This window comes from Euleptes europaea, chromosome 6 (genome assembly GCF_029931775.1).
Source record: "Euleptes europaea isolate rEulEur1 chromosome 6, rEulEur1.hap1, whole genome shotgun sequence".
NCBI lineage: Eukaryota > Metazoa > Chordata > Lepidosauria > Squamata > Sphaerodactylidae > Euleptes > Euleptes europaea.
In genome coordinates this window covers 13685749-13708363 of record NC_079317.1, presented here as the reverse complement: position 1 = coordinate 13708363, position 22615 = coordinate 13685749, and the positions used below count along the sequence as shown (strand labels likewise).

Below are 22615 nucleotides of genomic sequence, written 5' to 3'. Positions count from 1 at the left end.
ATTTTTGAGAAGCAAGACAAGAATCTATTGTTTAAATGATCAATTAAAATGTTGTTAAAAATTAAAAGGGAAAAAAAAGCTTTTTCTTCTTGGAAAGAAGTGACCTTTTAAGTTTTTTAAGAATATGCACCCCCAAAGCCATTCACTTTCTAGAGGTTTGTGGGATCCAACATGGCGGCTGCATTTGACCATTTCAAAAACAACAATTTCTTATTTATTTCATGCAGTTTGTTATGTAAGTAGACAAGCCGCATTCTTACGATACAAGGGACAAGACTGAGGGAGCGCAAGAATCCAAGCGGCAAAAATGAAGAAATTCCAGAGATGCAGCGGTTTGACTTCCATTCGGGCAGCAGTGAAAATATCAGCCGCTGTAGGAAATTAATTATAGGAATGGCATTGATGACCTCAGTGAGGTGAAATAAATTGCAAGAAAAACACAGCAACCCGGGCGCAAGACATTACATATCAGATGGAGCCGGGTGTGAGACCTGTTCCGTTTTTGACATGACACGGGGAAGGGGTTCCTTTGGAGGTGGAGCGTTGAATGATCCCATTTTTGTGTATATACTTTTTTGTGCTTGTTAAGATTGGCTTTGTCAAATCGTGGCAACAACCCACGGGCAGTTGTAGGCCCCATTGACACCAGGGGAGGAGGCTCCGGAGCACGGCTTTGCTTCCTGCCCCCCTATGTGTTTATTCAGGAGTGCGTGTCCCAGGGAGTTTTCCTGAGGGCCCGAGGCAAATGAGCCGCTCTCCCAGTTTCATCTGTAAATGCTTATACAGCTGCAAAATTGACCTCCGGGGAGTCCCTTTTCTGTAAAAACCACAGAAAGCTTCTTTTCCCAAGTTGCCTTTTAACTGAACGCATTAACGGAGCAATGGACAAATCTTGGGCACCGGAGCCATTTTTCTTCACACATTTAAGGGGCCCTGGTAAAACAGCAACATGCTGTTTGAAATGTACAGTTTGTAAAGGTTACTGGTGGGGAGGGGAACACTCTGAGTGTTTGGAGGAGACTCCTTTAGCGGCGGCTGGGTTTGTGTGTAAAAAGAAAAAGAAGTAGGGTGAAACTTCATGTGTTAAGGAAAAAAAGGTGTTCAAAAAGTGATTTTTTTTGTTAGTACTTTTTTCACTCTTTGCTCCCCACTCCCTCTATGGTTTTGTCTTGCATTTTCGTAAAAACCACTTCATTCAGACTCTGCCAAAAATGATAACAAGATCATATTTTGCCTTTGCTACAGCCAGGGATTTCTAGTTCCCGCTTGTGTGGCGAAGGAGTTTATTCAGTTGTGGCTTTTACTTTTACGTTCCTTTAGATATGCTTTTTTGTTTGTTTGTTTTCTCTGTTCTTTTATCTGTATAAAGTTGATTAAATAAACTGCAGTTCTTTAGCATTTTTTTATTTGAAAGGGAGCATATTTAAAAGACCCTCAGACTTTTCCCTCTACATGAAACCCCGTTGTTTTTTTTGTTGTTTTTTACAACATTCAATTCTAGTATTTTTACTTATGATATGAAAGTTTCCCTCAAAATACTTCAATAAAATGCGCTTTAACAAGTTAGTTTGGTCTCTGTTGCGTCCCTCCAAAATGCTTCCTTCCATGCCACTGTACCTAGGACACTTCAGTTCCTACTACCATTAGACAAGGGCCTGCTCATGTATCAAGGGACAAAAAAGGGGGGGGGGGAACAATATCTTCCCTCCTGCTTGTTTTTTGAACTCAGATAGCGGATCCAAGACTCATTAATAGGATTGTCAAGCTTCTGAAAAGATCATAAGGCGCTGTGGTGGAGAAGTTATAAAGTGACTGTGGGGCTGCGAAAGTTAACTCCCCCCCCCCAAAAAAAATAGGGAACAAAGTTGGGGTCTGAGTGGATGGTAAGGAATCAGCGGCAATCACACACTAACACACACAGGAACTAAACAGACACTTTATTTATGCATTTATTTGCTTAATTTATACATTGCCTTTCTCCCCAATGAGAGCCCAAAGCTGCTTACATGTGGTTCTCCTTCTCTTCCGTTTTATCCTCACGACAACCCTCTGAGGTAGATTAGGCTGAGAATATGCAACTGGGCCAGCAAACTTCCATGGCAGAGTGGGGATTCGAACCTGGCCCACTACCCCACACTGACACCCCCACCTTCTTCCAAGCAGCTCAGGGCAGCATAGGTGCCCCCAGCTTATCCTCACGATAAACCCGTGAGGTAGGCTAGACAGAGATTGTGACTGGCCCATGGTTACCCAATAATCCTGCCGTTCCTAACTTTCCAGGGTGGAGCTGAACAATAATTTTCAAATTGCACACCCCTAATTTGAACCCAGATGTCCCGGAACCTAGTCCAACACTCTAACCCCCACTCTAGGGTTGCCAGGTCCCTCTTCTCCACTGGCGGGAGGTTTTTGGGGCGGAGCCTGAGGAGGGCAGGGTTTGAGGAGGGGAGGGACTTCAATGCCATAGAGTCCAATTGCCAAAGCTGCCATTTTCTCCGGGTGAACTGATCTCTATTGGCTGGAGAACAGTTGTAATAGCAGGTGATCTCCAGCCACCACCTGGAGGTTGGCAACCCTAGGGCTTGGGGAGACTTAACGGGAGGAGCAAAAGGGGAAACTATATGAACAGAACAACCCACTTAGCCATTTGCTACCCCAGCCTTTGGTGATGAAAACATGAAAACATGAAGCCGCCTTATGCTGAATCAGACCCTTGGTCCATCAAAGTCAGTATTGTCTACTCAGACCAGCAGCGGTTTTCCAGGGTCTCAGGCAGGGGTCTCTCACATCATCTACTTGCCTAGTCCCTTTAACTGGAGATGATGATTGCCTTTCTTACACTACTTATTAGAAAGCAACGCCCCGCTCGAAACACAGAGCAGCATCGCATGTTAAAATGACCTTATGCTGAGAACAAAAATTAATCCATCTGCCACCTTTGCAGAGGAATGGGGAGGCAAACCAGTCTCATCAAGAAGTGCTTCTTGAGCAGATGTGAACAGGAATGTGCTTTAGGAGTCCCAACCAGCGTGTCTTTGTTGCGGGAAGGGGGATTCCTTGGATATAAGGTTCGTCAGCCACACTACAAAAGCAGGTGGCAGCGCTGGAGGTTGGGTTAGTGAGTGTGAAAGAAGCGTGTCAAAGGAAAATAGCTGGTCAAGGAGGCCTCCGACGGAGCATGAGAAAAAGCGTCTCTCAAAAGACAGACTGCTACAAAAGGTTCACTTGTGCAATGAAATCTGGCTCGGAGCAGTGAGTGAGAGGCAGGAGTGGTGTGTTGTTGTTTTTTAAACGCACAACTTGGCTGAGGCTCAAAACGAAGTGGATTCTCGTTAACCTTAAAAAGTCCTTAATGCAGCAGCTTTGGTTTTGTAAAAGGATCTTTTGATGATTAAAAGGCTCCGCGTGCAATCTATTGTGCCGATTTTTTCCCCTTGAAGAGCTTTCTGGATAAAAACTGCTCTTTAGAAGTACTTATAAATGTATTCCAAATCTGATTTTTGCTGGGATAGTCTCTCTCGCCTACCTTTTCTTACACACACACACACACCAATCACTAGGCTTTCCCATAAGATTTTCTAAGACAGTCAATGGATTTGCCTAAGAAAGGTTTTAGACAATTCACTAGAAAGTACTTTTTCCTGTAAGACTATACTAAGGTCCTCTTCTTTTCTGGAGAGGGTCAGATCTGTTCTGCTAGTCCTACAGGATGGAGTGGATCCCACAGCAGGCCTAATAGGGTTGCCAACTCCTGGTTGGGAAATTCCTGGAGATTTGAAGGCATAGCCTGGGGATAATGCCAGAGTCCACCCTCCAAAGCAGCCATTTTCTTCAGGGGAACCGATGTCTGTAGCCTGGTGTAATTCTGGGAGATTTCCAGGCCCCACATGAAGGTTGGGCAACCCTATTACCTAGCAGCCAGCTGCATTCTTAATGGATGGAAATAATTCCAGATGTACAGCTAAACTGTTGCAGCAAAAATGAGCAGGAGTCTTGCAGCATTTTAAAGACTAATAACATTCTATCCCAGCATAAGCTTTTGAGACCTACCAGAGCCCATTTCTTCAGATGCTGGAACAAAAAATGTTAGACTTCCCAAAGGTTTTGTACCTAGAACAAGCTAGCTCCTATTCCGGTGGTATTTTTTAGCAAACCCCACATTATGTTCTCCTGTGAATAGTTACCCTTTGCTCTTTTGGGGGAAAATAAATCTGTCCATGGGGTTACTGCCTTGAAATCAAGGCTGGAGATGGGGGTGGCGGTGGAAGACCGAGCTCTCCTCAACGCAGAAAGCTGAAGACAGTGCAATACCGGGGCCTTCTGCAATATTCAAGCTTTCCGTCACAATGACAGGCATTTGGCTGAAGCTGCTGGTCAGTGTAGTCTACTCTGACTGGCAGCGGCTCTCCTGGGTCGCAGGCAGAGAGAGGTCTTCCACATCACCTTCTACCCGATCCTTCAACTGAAGATGCCAGGGGTTTGAATCTGGACCCTTCTGCATGTCAGGCAGATGTTCAACCACTAAGCTACAGATTCTCCTCCTGCTTCACAGAAGACCTGCTTGGGCAGAATCCCCGCCCCCATGAAGTCTCTTAGCCTGACTTGGGACCCTCGCCTGCTTTCTCACAGCAATATGGAGCAGTGGCACATCTCTTAATCCTGGAGAGGGCACATCACAATAGCGGTTAGTCAGTCAGTCATCCATCAACAGGTGAACCTGGGTAGTCTCGCTAGTCAGCCAGCCAATTCTCATTTTCTGTACTGCTCATGCCTTCTACCTCTTTGACCGCACCTTCATCTAGTTCCTTCCTGGATGGCTTATTTCCATTTCTCTCCTCCCCTTAGGGGGGAAAAAGCAGGTTCAGCAGTTGTTGCTCCTGAGCAGCTGGCTCTGCCAGCTTGAGCACATCTGTCACAGACGCTCACCGTTCTACCTGCCCCCAGGCAGAGTTGATAATATGCTACTCTGAAAGCCATACTGGGTGTACGAGTATCTAGGGCTGAAAGGCAATGAGAGGGGGGTCTCTTTAAAATCCTTCCTGCAGTAGGAACATGCACAAATCATGATCGGTGTACAAACAAATGTGAAAGGTTGCTGCCATTGTTGGTTATCCTTGTGTTTAATAGCATACTGCTATTAAACACAACTGACTTTCAGCAACCCCGTTGGGTTTTCCAGGCAAGAGACATTCAAAGGTGGTTCGCACTTGACTGCCTCTGCATAGCTACCCTGGTATTCCTTGGTGGTCTCCCATCCAAATACTAACCAGGGCCGACCCTATTTAGCTTCTGAGATCTGATGAGTTCTGGCTAACCTGGGCTATCTAGGGCAGGTCCTGTTAAACATAGGGGTAGAGGTGCTATTTAGGTGCTGTAGATAAGTGGAGAAAAGGAAGAGGCACTAGAGATCATATTGCAAATATACGCTGGTTACTGGAGTATACAAGAGAATTTCAGAAAATCAGCTTGTGTTTCATAGATTACAGCAAAGCTTTTGACTGCGTGGATCATGAAAAGCTATGGCTGGTTTTAAAGGAAATGGGTGTGCCACTACATCTGATCGTTTTGATGAACAACCTGTATTCTGGACAAGAGGCCACAGTTAGAACAGAATATGGAGAAACGGAATGGTTTCCAATTGGCAAAGGTGTCAGACAAGGATGTATTTTATCTCCCTATCTCTTCAATCTATATGCAGAACATATAATTAGGAAAGCTAGATTAGATTTAGATGAAGGTGGAGTGAAAATTGGAGGAATATTAATAATTTGAGATATGCTGATGACACTACATTATTGGCAGAAAATAGTGAAGATTTGAAACGACTACTGCTGAAAGTTAAAAGAGAAAGTGCCAAAGCAGGACTACACCTGAACATCAAGAAAACAAAAATAATGACTACAGGAGAATTACACAACTTTAAGGTTGACCATGAGGAAATTAACAAAAATATTTTCTGGTAGGGTATGAGCTTTCGTGAGCCACAGCTCACTTCTTCAGATACAGCTAGACTGAAGAAGTGAGCTGTGGCTCACGAAAGCTCATACCCTACCAGAAAATATTTTTGTTAGTCTTTAAGGTGCTACTGGACTCTTGCCCTTTTTGACTACTGCAAACAGACTAACACGGCTACCCACTGTGAATTATCTTCATGAGGAAATTGAAATTGTTCAAAATTTTCTATTCCTTGGCTCCACCATCAACCAAAAGGGAGACTGCAGCCAAGAAATCAGAAGGAAATTGAGACTGGGAAGGGCAGCCATGAAGGAGCTAGAAAAGATTTTGAAGTGTAAGGATGTGTCACTGGCTACCACGACTAGATTAATTCATGCCATCGTATTCCCTATTACTATGTATGGGTGTGAAAGCTGGACAGTGAAGAAAGCTGATAGGAAGAAAATAGATTCCTTTGAAATGTGGTGTTGGAGGAGAGTGTTACGGATTCCGTGGACTGCCAAAAAAAACAAATCAGTGGGTTATAGATCAAATCAAGCCTGAACTGACTCTAGAAGCTAAAATGACTAAACTGAGGCTATCGTATTTTGGTCACGTCATGAGACGACAAGAGTCACTGGAAAAGACAGTCATGCTAGGAAAAGTTGAGGGCAGCAGGAAAAGAGGAAGACCCAACAAGAGATGGATTGACTCAATAAAGGAAGCCACAGCCTTCAGTTTGCAAGACTTGAGCAAGGCTGTCAAGGATAGGACATTTTGGAGGACTTTCATTCATAGGGTCGCCATGAGTCGGAAGCGACTTGACGGCACTTAACACACACACAGAGATAAGTGTCCTGCCCTGGGTGGCCCAGGCTAACCTGGGCCTTTGAAGCATGGGTTGTTTCCGTTGCTGTCAAGCCTCAAGTATTTTGGGGCTTTGTTTTCATAATGCATATAATTTTCCAGCCTTTAGAAATCACCTCACTCTCACCTTGTTTTCTCTGCGTTTTGTGGATGAACATATGAAGCTACCTTATACTGAATCAGACCCTTGGTCCATCAAAGTCAGGATTGTCTACTCAGACTTGCAGTGGATTCTGTTTTACCCTGCGTTTAACGTCTGCCTTGATCCCAAATTGAAAGCTGGTCCTGTGCATACCTGTCAGTTCGGGGTTTTCTCCCCACATCCATTCTCGCTTCTCCCTCCCAATTGTCTTTCACCATCATCCAACCCTCCCCTTGAAGCTGGACTACAAGGCTGCTTACCAGTCAGTTTCAGACCTCAGCCTGATCAAACGGGTTTTTTGTTTGTTTGCAACTAGTGAGAATGCTGAAATAATCACAATCTATGTGGCTGCTTATTTGGCTAGTTTCACAGCGAGTGTTGGTCAGTTTCAGACCCCTGTGCAGAGTGATTTGAGAATTCGACTGTGCATTGAGAGCAGCATCTCCAATGGAAACAACTCGTGTATAAAAGGCCCTGATCTCTCCAGACCATGGAAGCTAAGCAGGGTCAGCTCTGATTAATACTCGGACAGGAGACTGCCAAGGCAGCCCTAGGTTGCTTTGCAGAGGCAGGCAATGGCCAACCAACTCTGTTCATCTTCTGCCACAAATTGGTTGTGATTAACCACCAGATGGTAAGACTCGGTCTCTAAAAGACCAAGCTTGGTTTATAAACTGAAAAGTTATAATGGAAGCTGTGTTCAAGACAATAGGGGAGGGTCCATTACCTAGCAGCTGAGTACAGGCTTTGCACGCACCAGCAAGCAGTTTCAGAGTTCAGTTAAAAGGCTCATGGGGGAGGGGAGTGGCTCAGTGGTAGAGCATCTGCTTGGCATGCAGAAGGTCCCAGGTTCAATCCCCAGCATTGCCAGTTAAAGGGACTAGGCAAGTAGGTGATGTGAAAGACCTTCTCTGCCTGAGACCCTGGAGAGCTGCTGCCGATCTGAGTAGACAATACTGACTTTGATAGACCAAGGGTCTGGTTCAGTATAAGGCAGCTTCATGTGCTCATCTTGCATTGCATCACTGGCAACACTGGCCTGGGAGAAGGCTACACTAATTGCATAAATCTCCTTCATATGACCATAGTGTGTCGTCACCACAAAAAATATGGGAAAGTTTGGAACAATTTGCTTGCTGCCTTTTTCCAGCTAAGAGAATCATTAAAGGTGGTTATGTCGACACATCTTTTGTATTAATTGAACAGCCTACGCTGCGTGCTGCTCTCCTCTGAAAACTGCGTATCTGTTATGCAATTCACACACGGGCATTGCTTCTCTACACTGCCTATGTACGCCACCCGCATGGAATGGTTGGCTGGTGTGCCGCTGCATTTAATATGCCAGTCCACATACAGGGAAGTAGCATGGGAAATTTTAAACTTACTCTGCATTGCCATCTCCTGGGATTCAGAAGCTCTGTTCACATGACAGTGATTGCACATACTCCCTTTCCTGTACACAGGTACACCTCTTTGTAAGAAACAACCAATACATGCATCTTACAAGTGAAACTAGGGACCAGTACCTCAATGATTGTAGGGTTTCACTCACACATTCAGCTGCATGTGTTAAATGTCACATGGGAATTGATGTATGTATAAAGGAAATCAAGTGTTCACAGATTGTATGTTCCTTCACTATAACTTGTGAACAGGGAGAATGGGACTAGCCTTTGACTCTTCCACTGACAAGTTTTCCTGTGTGTGTCAAGTCACTTCTGACGACCCCATGAATTAATGTCCTCCAAACTGTCCTATCATTTACAGCCTTGCTCAGGTCTTGCAGACTGAGGGCCATGGCTTCCTTGATTGAGTCAATCCATCTCATGTTGGGTCTTCCTCTTTTCCTGCTGCCTTCAACTTTTCCTAGCATTACTGTCTTTTCCAGTGAGTCTCGTCTTCTCAAAATGTGACCAAATTGCCATAGCCTCAGTTTAGTCATCTTAGCGTCTAGGGTCAGTTCAGGCTTGATTTGATCTAGAACCCACTGATTTGTCTTTTTTGGGGTCCATGGTATCCATGTTTTCCTGTTCAATAATATACAGAAGAGTTGATTTTTATATGCCGACTTTCTCTAGCACTTAAGGGAGAGTCAAACCAGCTAACTATCACCTTCCCGTCCCCTCCCCACTACAGATACCCTGTGAGGTAGGAGCTCTAACAGAGCTGTGATTTGCCCAAGGTCACCCAGCTGGCTTCATGTGTGGGAGTGGGGAAATAAATCCAGTTCACCAGATTAGCCTCCGCCACTCATGTGAAGGAGTGGGGACTCAAACCTGGTTCTCCAGATCAGTGTCCACCACTCCAAACCACTACACCACACTGGCTCTCTATAATTGCAGGAGAGAGGCAGCACGGTCTAGCCTCATCTCAAAAGCTAAGCAGAGTCAGAACTTGGAAGGGAGACCACCAAGGAAGCCTCTGCAGAGGAAGGCATTGGCCAGCCACCTCTGCTTCTCACTTGCCTTGAAATCCCCTTTGCTTGGGTCACTGAGTCGGCTGCAACTTGACAGCACTTGACACACACCTGAGCAGGCCAGACTAGCCTAAGCTCGTCAGAGCTCAGAAGCTAAGCAGGGTCAGTACTGGCATGGGAGACCAAGGAAGACAAGGGTTGCTATGCCGAAGAAGGCAATGAATCACCCCTACCTATTCTCTTGCCTTGCAAACCCCATAAGAGGTTGCCATGGGACTCGAGGACACTTAAGATACAGCAGTTGCTTGAATACAGACTTGCATTGCTGTTACAGAGACACTTCACTTGAAAATGTGATGATCTTGTACTGTAAACCATCCTTCACCCCAGGTAGCAAATCCCTTGGTGGTATTTGGGAAATATGGTTGCACTGTTACAGGAACAGGGCATTGCTATCAACACAGTAACGGACTGCCCAGAAGGGTCTGCTTGAGTGGTTTAAAAGTTGGAGATTGCACCTGCCTCTCGGCCAGGTAGAGCATAGATCAAACTGGATGCTTTGCTAAGGATAAAACAGCAGAGTGACTACCCACTACTTTTCTCTTGTCCGCAGTCTTAAGGACCCAAATTGGGTGGAAAGGTGGCACACAAAAGTTATAAATAAATAAAATTAGGGACAGGAGTATTGGCCTATTGCCAGTAAAATTACACAACTGCACAAATAGATGTTTGCTGTCATATTCCTTGTTCTAGATACTAGAAAATATGGATATATTCCTTTCTCCCTGATGGGGACCTGAAGTAGCTTAAAGTAACCATTTTCCTCTCCTCCATTTTATCCTCACCAGCTCATAAGGTAGGGTCTTCTACAGGCCATCTAGTCCAACCCCTTGCACCATGCAGGATCAGCCTAGAGCATCCCTGACAAGTGTTCTTCCAGCCTTTGCTTGAAGAGTGCCGGAGAGGGGGAGCTCACCACCTCCCTTGGCAGCCAATACCACTGCTGAATTACTCACTGTAATAAATTCTTCCGGGGTCCCCATAAGTCGGCTGCAACTTGATGGCACTTTACACACACACAGTCCAGCCAGCACCTTTCCTCCTATAATTTAAACCCATTACTGCGAGTCCTATCCTCTGCTGCCAAGAGGAACAGCTCCCTGCCCTCCTCTCAGTGACAGCCCTTCAAATACTTAAAAAGAGCAATCAATTCCCCCTTCAAACTCTTCTCCAGACTAAACATTCCCAACTCCCTCAGTCTTGGTCTCCAGGCCCCTAATCATCCTCGTCGGCTCTCTTCTGCACCTGCTCCATTCTGTCCACATCCTTTTTGAAGTGAGGCCTCCATAACTGCACACTGCACTCCACGTGCGGCCTGACCAATGTGGCGTACAGTGGAACTATGACATCTTACTATTTGGATGCTATGCCCCTGTTGATACACCCCAAGACTGCATTAGCCTTTTTGGCCACTATATCACACCTTCCAAAAAGAAGCCATAAGAACATAAGAAAAGCTCTGCTGGATCAGACCAAGGCCCATCAAGTCCAGCAGTCTGTTCACACAGCGGCCAACCAGGTGCCTCTCCAGGTGCTGTCTTCATTGTGTGAAGAAAAGTAACTATGTGTTGTGTGAAGCCAAAGTATACCGTCATCGTCCTCTGTGCTGTTTAGCTTAGACCAGCCCCTGAATTAGGTGCCTAATGCAGCAAAGGTTCTCTGAGCCATGAGGACTCACCCCTTCAGGAGAGACAGTGGCAGTGTCCAGCGTTACTGCACCAATCACATGTCAGGGCATATTTCCCTGTAAGGGTACAAGGAAGCACCCGGCCTCAACAGGCCTCACGATGAAGCCTATTTTTCTACCATCATGGCAGTCTGTTGTGCTGTTATGAGAAAGACGCCCTCTTTCAAGTCTTCCTCAGTGTGCCTGCGATGCCAAAGACACTTAAAGAAGTTCAAATTGGCAGTCTTAAAGTTGGCATGTTTAGTCTGAGAGGGCACTGAGTAGAATGCCTCACTGCCGCACCAGATTTGATTTTTTAGGCTGCCCTTTCCTGACCGCTAGGCTCAGAGTGGCTTGCAACCTTTTCAAACTGTCTAAAAACAATCCATAATTACATAAGAATACAACGGTAAAATCAAGCGCCCTTTCACTAACAGCCGCAAATACAAATAACAACCAGAACAGCAACAACAATTTTTGCTATTAGCAGGAAATAGCAGGGACAGAGGAAAAGGGAGCAGAGGAAAAGGGGAGGCCAGCCAGATGGAAAACCACTGTCCTCAACCATATGCCTGGTGGAACAGCTCAGTTTTTCAGGCCCCAGGGAACTATGTCCTGCAGGGCCCAAACCTCACTGGGCAGAGCGTTCCACTAGGCTGGGCCAGAGCCAAAAAGGCCCTGGCCCTAGCTGAGGACAGGAGGACGTTTTTTTGGCCCAGGGAACAGAAGAAGATTTTCACCAGATGAGTGAAGTGCTCTTTTTTTTAGGGGGGGGTATATCGGGAGAGGCTCAGAACATTTAAAGGTCACTGCGTTTAACAATTAAGACTCAAAATACAAAATGTTTATTTGATTAAACCACAGTTGTAGAAATATATAGTACAATACTTCGGGTGGGGGGGAGAATACTCAGATTGCATATACTAAGTTAAAATTGTCCAGCTTTTACACACACACACACACACACACACACACACACACTTCTTTACAAGTCCTGGAGCTTCAAGCATTAAATGTTGAGCAGCCACTGCAAAGGATTTGCTCATCAACATCATCTGATCTGGAAGGAAAGAGAAGGGCATCTGGTTTTTCAGTATGGTCAAGGAAAAGAGAACACCCCCTTCCCTGACCTCTGCATGCACAGCCCACCCACATCGAAGACAAAAATAGCAGAGCAAGTTATCCGTCAGCGCATATCTAGTCTAGCAATCTGGACTCCAGACTCAGCAGCGGGAAGGTCCTGAGGAGGTAACCTTTCTAGAAATCAGCTTCCCCTGGTAACTTCGTCCACAAAGGCAGAATATTTCTGAATGCCAGTTTCTGCAGCCACTGTGTGTGAAGGAATCCTTTCTCATAGCTGGTCCTGGAGACGATTCATTGTATTTATTTACTTTTTTATAGCCTACCTTTCTCCCCGATGGGGACCCGAAGCAGCTTACATTATTCTCCACTACCTCTACTTTGTCCTCACCACAACCCTGTGAGGTAGGCTGAGAACGTGTGACCGGCCAACCCAGCAAGCTTCCATGGCAGAGTGGAGATCTGAACAGGGATCTACCTGATTCTAGTGCAACACTCAAGCCTCTATACCATATTGGCTCAGCGTTTTAATTTTTTAAAAAGCTATCTGGTAGCGGTGAGTTCCAGCAATGAATTATTGCTTTAAGGAATGTATTTCCTGTTGGCAACAACCTACCACAAATCAAATTCATTGGGTAACCCTTATTATTGTTATTATTAGGGCTAATCAAAATCTTACACCAGGCCAGCTTTTTAAATCCCTTGAACTCTTCAGAGGACTACAGATTGGAGGCAGTGGGCTTTTTCATCACACTCTTCCACCCTGAGTTCCAAACATTCTGCCTGATGAAAAGTTGTAAAAAAAACCCCCATGAAAGCTAGAAGTTGGGTCAGTTCTAAGAAAAACTGCTGTTTTGCAAGGGTTTCTGTGGGACAATGATCTCCATCTATATTTGGTACCTCAGAGTTTCACGGCTAGCAGTCTATCCAGTTCCTCTCATGCTTTCCTCTCCAGCCCTGAGGTAAGCCCAAATGCTGTAGCCGTCTTCTCATAGAAAAGATGCTCCTTGATCACTTGGTCCAAGTGACAAATCAAGGATAAATTCCCATCCGCCAGAGCACTGGTACTCCGCTCGGGTAGACCGATCATTCTCCCCTCACGGGATATTTCAGCCAGCTGGCATGGCACAGTGGATAGAGCGCTGGACTAGCATCCTGGGAGACCTGGACTCGAATCCCCACTTCTACCATGGAAGCTTGCTGGGAGACCTTGGGCCTGTTCAAACTCTCAGCCTGGCCTACCTCACAGGGTTGCTGTTGTCAGAAGATGGAGGAAAGGAAAACTGTGTTTCAAGCCGCTTTGAGTCCCAACAGGGGAAACAGCGGGATATAAATAAAAAGTACAGTCCTGCCGGACCCTACTGGATGTGCTAGACCCCACCCACCCCTCTTTCTTTTGGACCTCCCAATTATCTTCCTGGTCCAACATCACCTATATCAGTGATGACTCTTATGTTCTTATGACTCGCCCTCTTGAATTTTAGTTTTAACTATACGTGAGGTGGGAGAGTTGTTTAGGGCGCCATTTTGTGGCTAGATTAGGATTTTATGATTCTAAATATAAATATTAATGAACGCTATATGTTTTAACCTTGTATTTTATCTATTTATTGATTGTTCTGTTAACTTATTGTTGTAAGCTGCCCTGAGCCGGGCCTCTCTAGGAAAGGGCAGAGTATAAATCAAATTTTTTAAAAATCAAATAAATGCACAACAAACAAGGCTCAAAATCTATCCAGGGTCAGAAGGCCCTGCACACAGCAGTTACGGACCTGAAGCTCTTGCTATGCTAGCGCCGACTGGAACTTTTGGGACGTTCCATTTCTGATCATTTTGATGCAGGCTGCCAAGGAGCTTAGGAACCCCCATGAAAAGAGAGCTCGAATCTGCACGGCCACTTACTCTATCACAGAACACGAGGAACAGGCGACGGCGTTACAGCAGCTGCAGAGTTTGCTGCAGTTCTCGCAGACGGGCCGGTCACACTGCGTGCACGCCTCTTTGACGTCAATGGCTCTGACGCACGACGAGCAGGGCTTGGAGACTTCCACTGCCATTGCTGTTTGAAAATACAGCGTTACGGATGATAAATCAGGACAGATTCTGGCCCTCGGCATCCCACCCTCTTCAGGGCTGTTATTGTGAGAGTCTCCCCGCCAGGAACCCACTAGAACGTAGACCACAGTCCTCACAAGCAGCTTACAATTCCACTAGTCTTAGAGAACCATCTAAGTGTAGATGATACACCGTTAATAATTCTCAAAGACATCCCTCGTCACTTAATTGCAAAGAGAAACATCTATAAAGACTTTACTGAGATATTAAGAAACAAGGGAATAAAATACAGCTGGTTACTACCACAAGGACTTACCTTCACCTACAAACAGGTTAAACATGCTGTCAACTCCTTGGAAGATATCAAAAACTTTTTGACAAGAAATAATGAGCTGACAGACCCTACTACAGGAATACAAAAAGAAGAATCAACCGCCCAAGGAGCAATAGGTGAAGATTGTTACAGACAAGAGGCCACTTCAAGAAAGCATACAGATGGCAACAGAAACTCCAGACAGAAGAAAAAGCTCAAAAAGAAGGGCTAGGAAAGCCGGAAGAATACCAGTTTGACTCTTAATATGGGAAAGGGGGGAGTAGAGGAATAACAATATTAAACTATTTTTTTATTTTGGGGTAAATAAAGTTTCTTAAGATCTAATCCATTATAATTTGACAGAGATGACTGACGGGAGAAAATTATGTCAATGTGTTTTGTTCTGTCTGTTTTTTTATTTCTTTAATAATTTCTTCTTTTTTCTCCTTATATTATTAATATTATATTAATATTACTTAGCGAAATGTATTAAATAAGGGGAAAATATAACATTAAAATAATAACCTATTAGGATTAGAAAATATTAATACAAAGGAGATACCAGATTAATGTAGGGAGGGAGGAAGTCGGTGGGAAAGTCAATTATAACTAATTGTATTTAATATGGAAGACATACACCTAATAACTTTTTAATTTTTTATTGATTCAAAGATTGACATATAGGATGCATTGTCAAATGAGATGTATAGTAATTTCTGAAAAACAATAAAAAATATATATTAAAAAAAAGGAACCCACTAGAATGTAGACCACAGTCCTCACAAGCAGCTTACAATTCCACTAGTCTTAGTAAAATTCTGAAAGAAGGGCAATTTTAGAGCTTTGTTACACAGCCTCCAATACACAGAGCACAGGTCCATCAACATGGTGCCCACCAGGTGTTTTTAGACAGGTGGGGCTTTTGCCCATCGAGGCTTCTGACTGGCCATTGGAGATTTGATTGGCTGTGCAGAATTTTTTTTAAAAAACACTGCTTTAACAGCAGGTGCCAGCACAACAAAAGGATCTACCCTGTGCGACTGAAGCTAAGCTGTGGGTGCCACTTTGTGGCTGGCTCCGCCTCCTGAGGCATCCACAACTTCAAACTGATTGGGGACCTCAAGCAACATTTTAAGCCTTTGCAATCCTGCAACTCCCTTCTCAGTGACAACAGCACATACCCCAGTCGCATGGGGCTTACATGCCTTGCTATTGTTTTTTGGTTTGTTTAGGTAGGTGCAGCCTCCAACAAAGAAGAGGGCAGAGCTCCCAGTCTTCCCCAAATCAGTATTTTAAAAAATATCCAACATACAGGTGACGCTGAATGTCAGAGGCACATTCCTTACAGCATATCGACAGCTACTGCATTTCCTCCCCAGTACAAAATAATGGTGACTGGGAGGAAGAGCTGTTGTACAGAATCAATGTTACCACACACACTGTAAAGTTTGCTCTTCCTAGTCAAAAACGGAATTACTAAAATAGAGCTCATTCTAAGGCGGGACCTGAACTCCACAGCCATTTCGTCACATATACAGACTACGTTGCAATGGAGGAAAGGGGTATTCATGTCTACTAGTTAAAATGGATACTAATCATGATGCATACCTATTCTCTCCAGGATCAGAGGAGCATGCCTATTACATTAGGTATTTTGGAACACAGGCAGGATAATGCTGCTGCAGTCGTTTGTGGGCTTCCTAGAGGCACCAGGTTGGCCACTGTGGTAACAGACTGATGGACTTGGTGGGCCTTGGTCTGATCCAGCATGGCCTTCCTGATGTTCTTATGTTATGTTTTCTCTATCAAAGAGACCTTGGGGCAGTCACTCTTTTGCTCAGCCTGACCTACCTGACAGGGCTGTTGTAGGATAAAATGGGGATGAAATGGGGATAATCTCAGCTCAATCAATAAGTATTTTATTTATTTTGAACATTTCTATGCTGCCTTTCCAGGAAACCTGCCCAAAGCGGCTTATAACATATACGCTATTACTACTCCTGCTTGGCCCGTGGGTACTTCCACACTGTAAGCCAATTACTGAAGGCAAGCAGGAGGAATCAACCACACCAGCATTCAGTTCACTTACCTGTTTCTCTTGGGCGGGGCTGTCGAAGTTTCCCATCCTGCCCAATTAACATCTGTCCATTGCAAGAATACTGAGAACATGCTTCCGGTCTGCCTGCTGCTGGATACTGTGCAATCAGACAGGCTCCCACTGTGCTTCCATCCCACTTGCTATCCATGTAAGCTTGGGCTCCTCTGAAAAGCAGCTGTTTTGTTTTTTCTGCGAATGGGCAAGAATATGTTAAGACAGACAACAGTAAACTGTTCCCACTTCTGAAGTAATCCTAATGAACATCAGCTTGCCTATGAAAAAAGAAAAGCCCTTTCAGGTCCTGGAATTGCCAACTCTGAAGCAAACTGGGGACTGCAACTTAACACCCCCTGACACACACCATTCCAGCTTAGGAGCCAGCATGGCATAGTTTTTAAGAGCGGCGGACTCTAATCTGGAGAACTGGGTTCGATTCCCCGCTCCTCCACATGAAGCCTGCTGCGTGACCGTGGGCCAGTCACAGTTCTCTCAGAACTCTCTCAGCCCACACAGAGGCAGGCAGTGGCAAACCACCTCCAAACGTCTCTTGCCTTGAAAACCCTGCGGGGTCGCTATAAGTCAGCTGTGACTTGACAGCACACACACACATTCCAGCTTATTTATTTACTTCCTTTATGCCCCACTTTTCTCCCCAATGAGCACCCAAAGTGGCTTAGAACACTTCCCCCTTCTCATTTTATTCTCACAACAACCCTGTGAAGTAGGCTAGGCTGAGAATGTTTCACTGACCCAAGGTTACCCAGTCAGATTCCATGGCAGAGCAGGGATTCAAACCTGAGTCTTCCAGAGCTCAGACCAACACTCTAACCACTGCACCACGGTAGCTTTCAGTGACAGTCCACAGCTGTGACACTAATGATGCTTCACAGGTACATTTTCTTCCACACACATGGAACATGTTCAGTGGTTCAGAACCCGGCTAAGACAGCGCGATGCCAGTACACCCCACTGACACACTTCCTTGGCCAGCTGCTAACTATGCACTCCCTTGCCATTCAACAAAATTATTATCCCCCTCCTGTTATATTAATAATGGCAACGGAATGGTAACCTGATGCAAACATACAGCAATACGAGTTGTGGTTAGGCGCCATCTGTAATTTTGTATTTTAAGTTTTAATTGGGATGTTATTGTTTTAAATTTAGATTTTTATTACTGATGTATTAATGCTTTTATATGATGTTACCCGCCCTGAGCTGGCTTCGGCCGGGGAGGGAGGGCTATAAATCACAAAATAAAATATATTTTTAATTGCCCCTGTGCTAAAAAGGGCCTCTAACTTCTTCCTCAAACACACCCTCTAAAAATTTAAAAATAAAAAAGAGACTTGCTTGTGATGTACCTAAGCCCCACACCAACTATCACTTCCCCTTTCCTTACTACAGACTGTTAAGAACTCTTCCCCGCCTGGCTGCACTGATTTATCCTGCAAGAAGCCTACAAAGATCTTTGCCACTATTTCAAAATACACTTCAGTATATGCAGAATGGAAATGACACTGCATGATGCTTTTGTGTGGGGGCTGACATATTGGTCATTTTAACTTCTAGGGAGAGTTCAGCTTGATTTGATCTAGAACCCACTTTTTGGCGGTTCATGGTATCTGTACAACTCTCCTTCAACACCATCTTTCCTTCCTCCCTCCCTCCTGTTCTTAGACCAAGGTCCTGAACAGTAAAACCATAAAACTTAAATAACACCCATCTCTAAAAACACCTCCCTTCATCTCATCTCTGCAGCCTCCAAAAAACGAGCAACAAAATAAGGACGCTGGGGACACCATATTTCAAATGAACCAACTTTCTTCTTTGTATAACATTCACACTCATACATACAAGCAGTTCATATACTAACAACATTTTAAAGCATCCCCCAGAGACAAAAAGAGAAACGAAATAAGGACCCAGGGAGAGTTGGGGCCTATGCCTCAGCCTACTTTTGGCATTTCATGGGAGCACTAAAAACAGCTGATGGCAAAAATGGGAACTGTATTTTGCATATGCTTTGTAAAGATTATATAACTAGAAAACGTTGAAAAATAATAAATAGTGTTGGGATTTGTGGTTTAAAGCTCTTTTGCCTAGATAAAGACTATAATATTAAGCTCTCTATAAACTACTGGAATATAGATGATAGGAGACAAAAGCGGTAGATAGATAGGTTATAAGCGGTAAAGTAAAAACAAAAGTATAGATATGATGTGATTGTAGATTGGGTCATAATTTTACACACAGAATAATTAAGAAAATATGCTCCTATTAGTAAAGTAGATTTTGGTATGCCATAATGTTAGAATTGTTTTGGTGTTCTGTCTGTGAGATATGTCGTTTGTTTGTTCGTTTTAGTGACTGCTTGTTAAATTTGTAAAACAAAACAAAGTAATGTGTATTATTTTGTCATGTCTGTTTTTGTTTGTACTATGTGGAACTGAAAACAGAAATCTATTTTTAAAAGTTATAAAAGCTGACGACCAGCCAGCTTTTGCAATTCTGAGAAAGGGCGGTGGGGAAAGAAGTAGAGCATTGAGGCAGGATCACATCCTGGCAAGACTAGGGGAGGGGGTTTTTTCCCCTAGCTTAACACCCCCCTCAAGGAAATGGAGCGCAGTTCTCGCGAGAACTAGACTAGCTGTCAACAGTTGGGGGGGGCTCTTGACCAAAGTTTTTTTTTCCCTCTCACCAGCTCTCGCGAGAACAAGACTTGCCCCCCCCGCCTCCGTCTCTTCCACTCCTCCCCCCCCCCGTTTCCTCACCGAAAATTTCCCGCCGGTACCTCTCGCCCATGACGCCCTGGCTCAACTCCCGCATCCTCACTCGGGTTTTCAGCTGCAGGGGGGCCGAGTCCCCGAACGGGCAGGGGCGCTTCGGCATCCCTTTCGCCACCCCCTCGCCGCCAACGGCCACCGGGTCCAACGGTTATAGCGCGCGGCCGCCCGCGCGGGAAAAACTCAGCGCCTTCAGATAACAGACCGCCACGCGCCGCCCTCCTCCGATACCCCGCCCCCTTACGTCATCGGCGCGCCTGCCAAACGGGGAAGTGGGAAGCCGGAGGGGCGGGTCAATGAAGAAGCGAATGGGACTTAAAGGCTGGTTTGGGCGACGTCATCGGACTGGGCGGGGAGGAGGGCGTAACCGCGCGACGCAACTAACTGAGACAGCCGCTCACGGCCCGCCGTCGTTTAAGACCGCCCACCCTTAACGTCATCGGCATGCCTGCCAAACGGGGAAGCCGGAGGGGCGGGTCAATGAAGGAGCGAATGGGCGAGGCCGGCTTGGCGTCACGGGATTTAACGGCTGGTTGGGTGACGTCATCGGACTAGGTGCGGGGGAAGGCGTAACCGCGCGATGCAACTAACTGAGCTAACCAGACTCATGGCCCGCCGTCGTTTAAAACCGCCTGCAATTTTTCTTTTATATGTATACTTTTTTTTTTTGGATTTATTATAAAAAAAAAGCAATAAAAAATTTATAAAAAAATAAAATAAAACCGCCTCTTTTTACGTCACCGGCGCGCCTGACCCAAACGTGAAACTGGGAAGCCGAAGGGGAGGGTCAATAAAAGAGCGAAGTAGGCGGGGCCGGCGCCACAGCATTTAAAGGCTGTGTGACGTCATCGGATTAGGCGGGGTAACCGCGTGATGCGTTGGAGTCCTATTGGTTGGAGGGGGCGCGGAACGTCACTCGCTCTGGAGCTTCCGCCTGCCTCTGCCACCCGAGCGCCCTTCGCTTTCCCAGTCGCTCCCTCGGGTTGTCCGTGCGGAGGTCGCCTCCTCGTTCTGAGCGAGCGCGCATGCGTGGGCCCGGACGGGGCTTTCTTTTCCCGCGCTCCGCCTGTCGCCGTGGAACAAGCCCGGGCTGGACAGAGAGGCGGCGGGGAAGGATGACAGCCCCGTGTAATATGGCGTCGTGGTTGGAGTGGTGAGCTGGGACCGGAGAGGCAGTGGTCCAAGACCCCTTTTTTCTGGGAAGCTTGCTTGGGTGACATGGGCAAGTCTCATCTCACTCCGCCTAACCCACCTGGAATCATACCCGAAGCTGCCTTCTACTGAATCAGACCCTTGATCCATCCAAGTCTATTCAGAGCAGCAGCGGCTGACCAGGGTCTCAGGCAGAGGTCTCGCACATCACCTACTTGCCTGGTCCCTTTAAGTAGAGATGCCGGGGATTGAACCTGGGACCTTCTGCATGCCAAGCAGAGGCTCTGCCACGGAGCCACAGCCCCTCCCCTAATCATAGAGCTGGAAGGGGCCTCACAGGCCATCTAGTCAACCCCCAACCCCACTCAACGCAGGATCAGCCCCTAGAGCAGTGGTTTCCAGACTTTTTTAGTCATGGAGCACTTTTCAGGAGAGAAGCACTAATTTTCACCTGTCTGTGTAAAGTGCCATCAAGTCGCAGCTGACTTATGGCGACCCCTTATGGGGTTTTCATGGCAAGAGACCAACAGAGGTGGTTTGCCAGTGCCTTCCTCTGCACAGCAACCCTGGTATTCCTTGGTGGTCTCCCATCCAAATACTAACCAGGGCTGACCCTGCTTAGCTTCTGAGATCTGACGAGATCTGGCTAGCCTGGGCCATCCAGGTCAGCACCTATATACTAAACCAAATGACAGTAGTATTTTTCTTTCCAATCTCTTCACGGAGCACTAGGAGAGGAAGCTGTTGGGACCTGTGCTGTCAACACCCTCCTGGTGGAGCGGCTTCCCTACTTGGGAAGCCCCAAGCAGCTGAGGGATGCTGTCTTTGTCCAGGAAGAGCTGTACAACAAGACTGCCTTGCTGGTCCAGTTGCTGCCCAGAGATTTCATCCCGCACCGGGAGATCTACACCTGGTTATGGCCCCCTGAATGATGTTATAAATGAGCAAATGGCCCTTGACAGGAAAAAGGTTCCCCACCCCTGTTCTAGTCGGAAGGGCATTTTCTGGTATTGGCTGGTAATTGCTGTTTCCTGAAGTGTAATCCTGCAGTTACTGCAGGCTAAGAGGGGTGGGGTCAGGGAAGAGAGGGCCAATTTGTTCTCTGCACTGAGCGTAGAGGAACGCCGCCCAATCTCCGCTGGGCAGGACCTCTTTTAGGGATGAGCCAAACTTACTTCCAAACCAAAACACCGAGCCCAGAACTCCTCCTCAACTCAATGGGTAAGCTGCCACCAGCCCCTATGCAAACATTTTAGCCCTAGGCAGAGGATAAGGGCAACCTCTGCCTGCTAATTACCAAATCAAAGTGTAACGCTCTCCCTGCAGAGTAGGAGGCCCGACGGGAGAGTTATGCCAGCAAAGGGTTTAGGTTTGAGTAGGTGGTCAAACGCACTAAGGCACTCAGATTTAGGCTTGGAACCCCCCAAGTCAAAAGACACGACCAAAATATAGGTTAACTTTTTATTCCAAAGGTTTGGGCTCGTTACAGAAGACAAAGGTTCGTGAAGCAGTTAGCAAGAAAACAATAAAGCTTAGTACTTCTAACTACACATTTAGGTTCAAAGGTTTGGCAAGGCTTCAAACAAGATTCCCAAGAAATGTTACCCATTCCACAAAGTTCTCAGCATCTCATTTCAGCATGCAGAGTTCCAAAATTCAGTCTGATAGTCTCCCCCTAGAAAAGGGTAAATCAAAAAAGGTTTGTGATGAAGCAAGGGGCCTGGACCAGCCATTCCCCAAGCAATCATAACTTGGCTATGATGCTGGTGTACTTTTATCGTCACAATCTCAATGGCGTGGGCCCACATAAGCCAATGAGACTGCGCAGAAGTCCATAAACCAGTAATTGATTGACGTGTCAAATCATTTGACCCTCAATTGCATCAGAATATGTCCCAGATGCTTCAAGCCTGCAGAACTACCTGCACCTTGGCTTACTCAGCAAGAGATAAGCCATAGCATGACAGTTTAGTTACCTTGGAGACTAATGGCCTTCAATTTAGGGAGGAAGGAAAGCTGTAAATTCCTCACAGCTTGGTGTTATCT

The 22615-nt window shown here is 45.8% G+C and overlaps 1 protein-coding gene across 1 annotated transcript; it reads right to left on the bottom strand.

Moving 5' to 3' along the window:
* Nucleotides 1–12050: 12050 nt before the first annotated feature.
* SIVA1 (SIVA1 apoptosis inducing factor) lies at nt 12051–19524 on the bottom strand. Its single transcript, XM_056851788.1, has 4 exons — nt 19406–19524; nt 16623–16820; nt 14068–14224; nt 12051–12145 (listed from the first exon to the last, which is right to left on the bottom strand). Exons 1-4 carry the CDS (start codon nt 19521–19523, stop codon nt 12088–12090), a joined length of 531 nt encoding a protein of 176 aa, XP_056707766.1. The 5' UTR covers nt 19524; the 3' UTR covers nt 12051–12087.
* Between the last annotated feature and the right edge of the window lie 3091 nt (nt 19525–22615).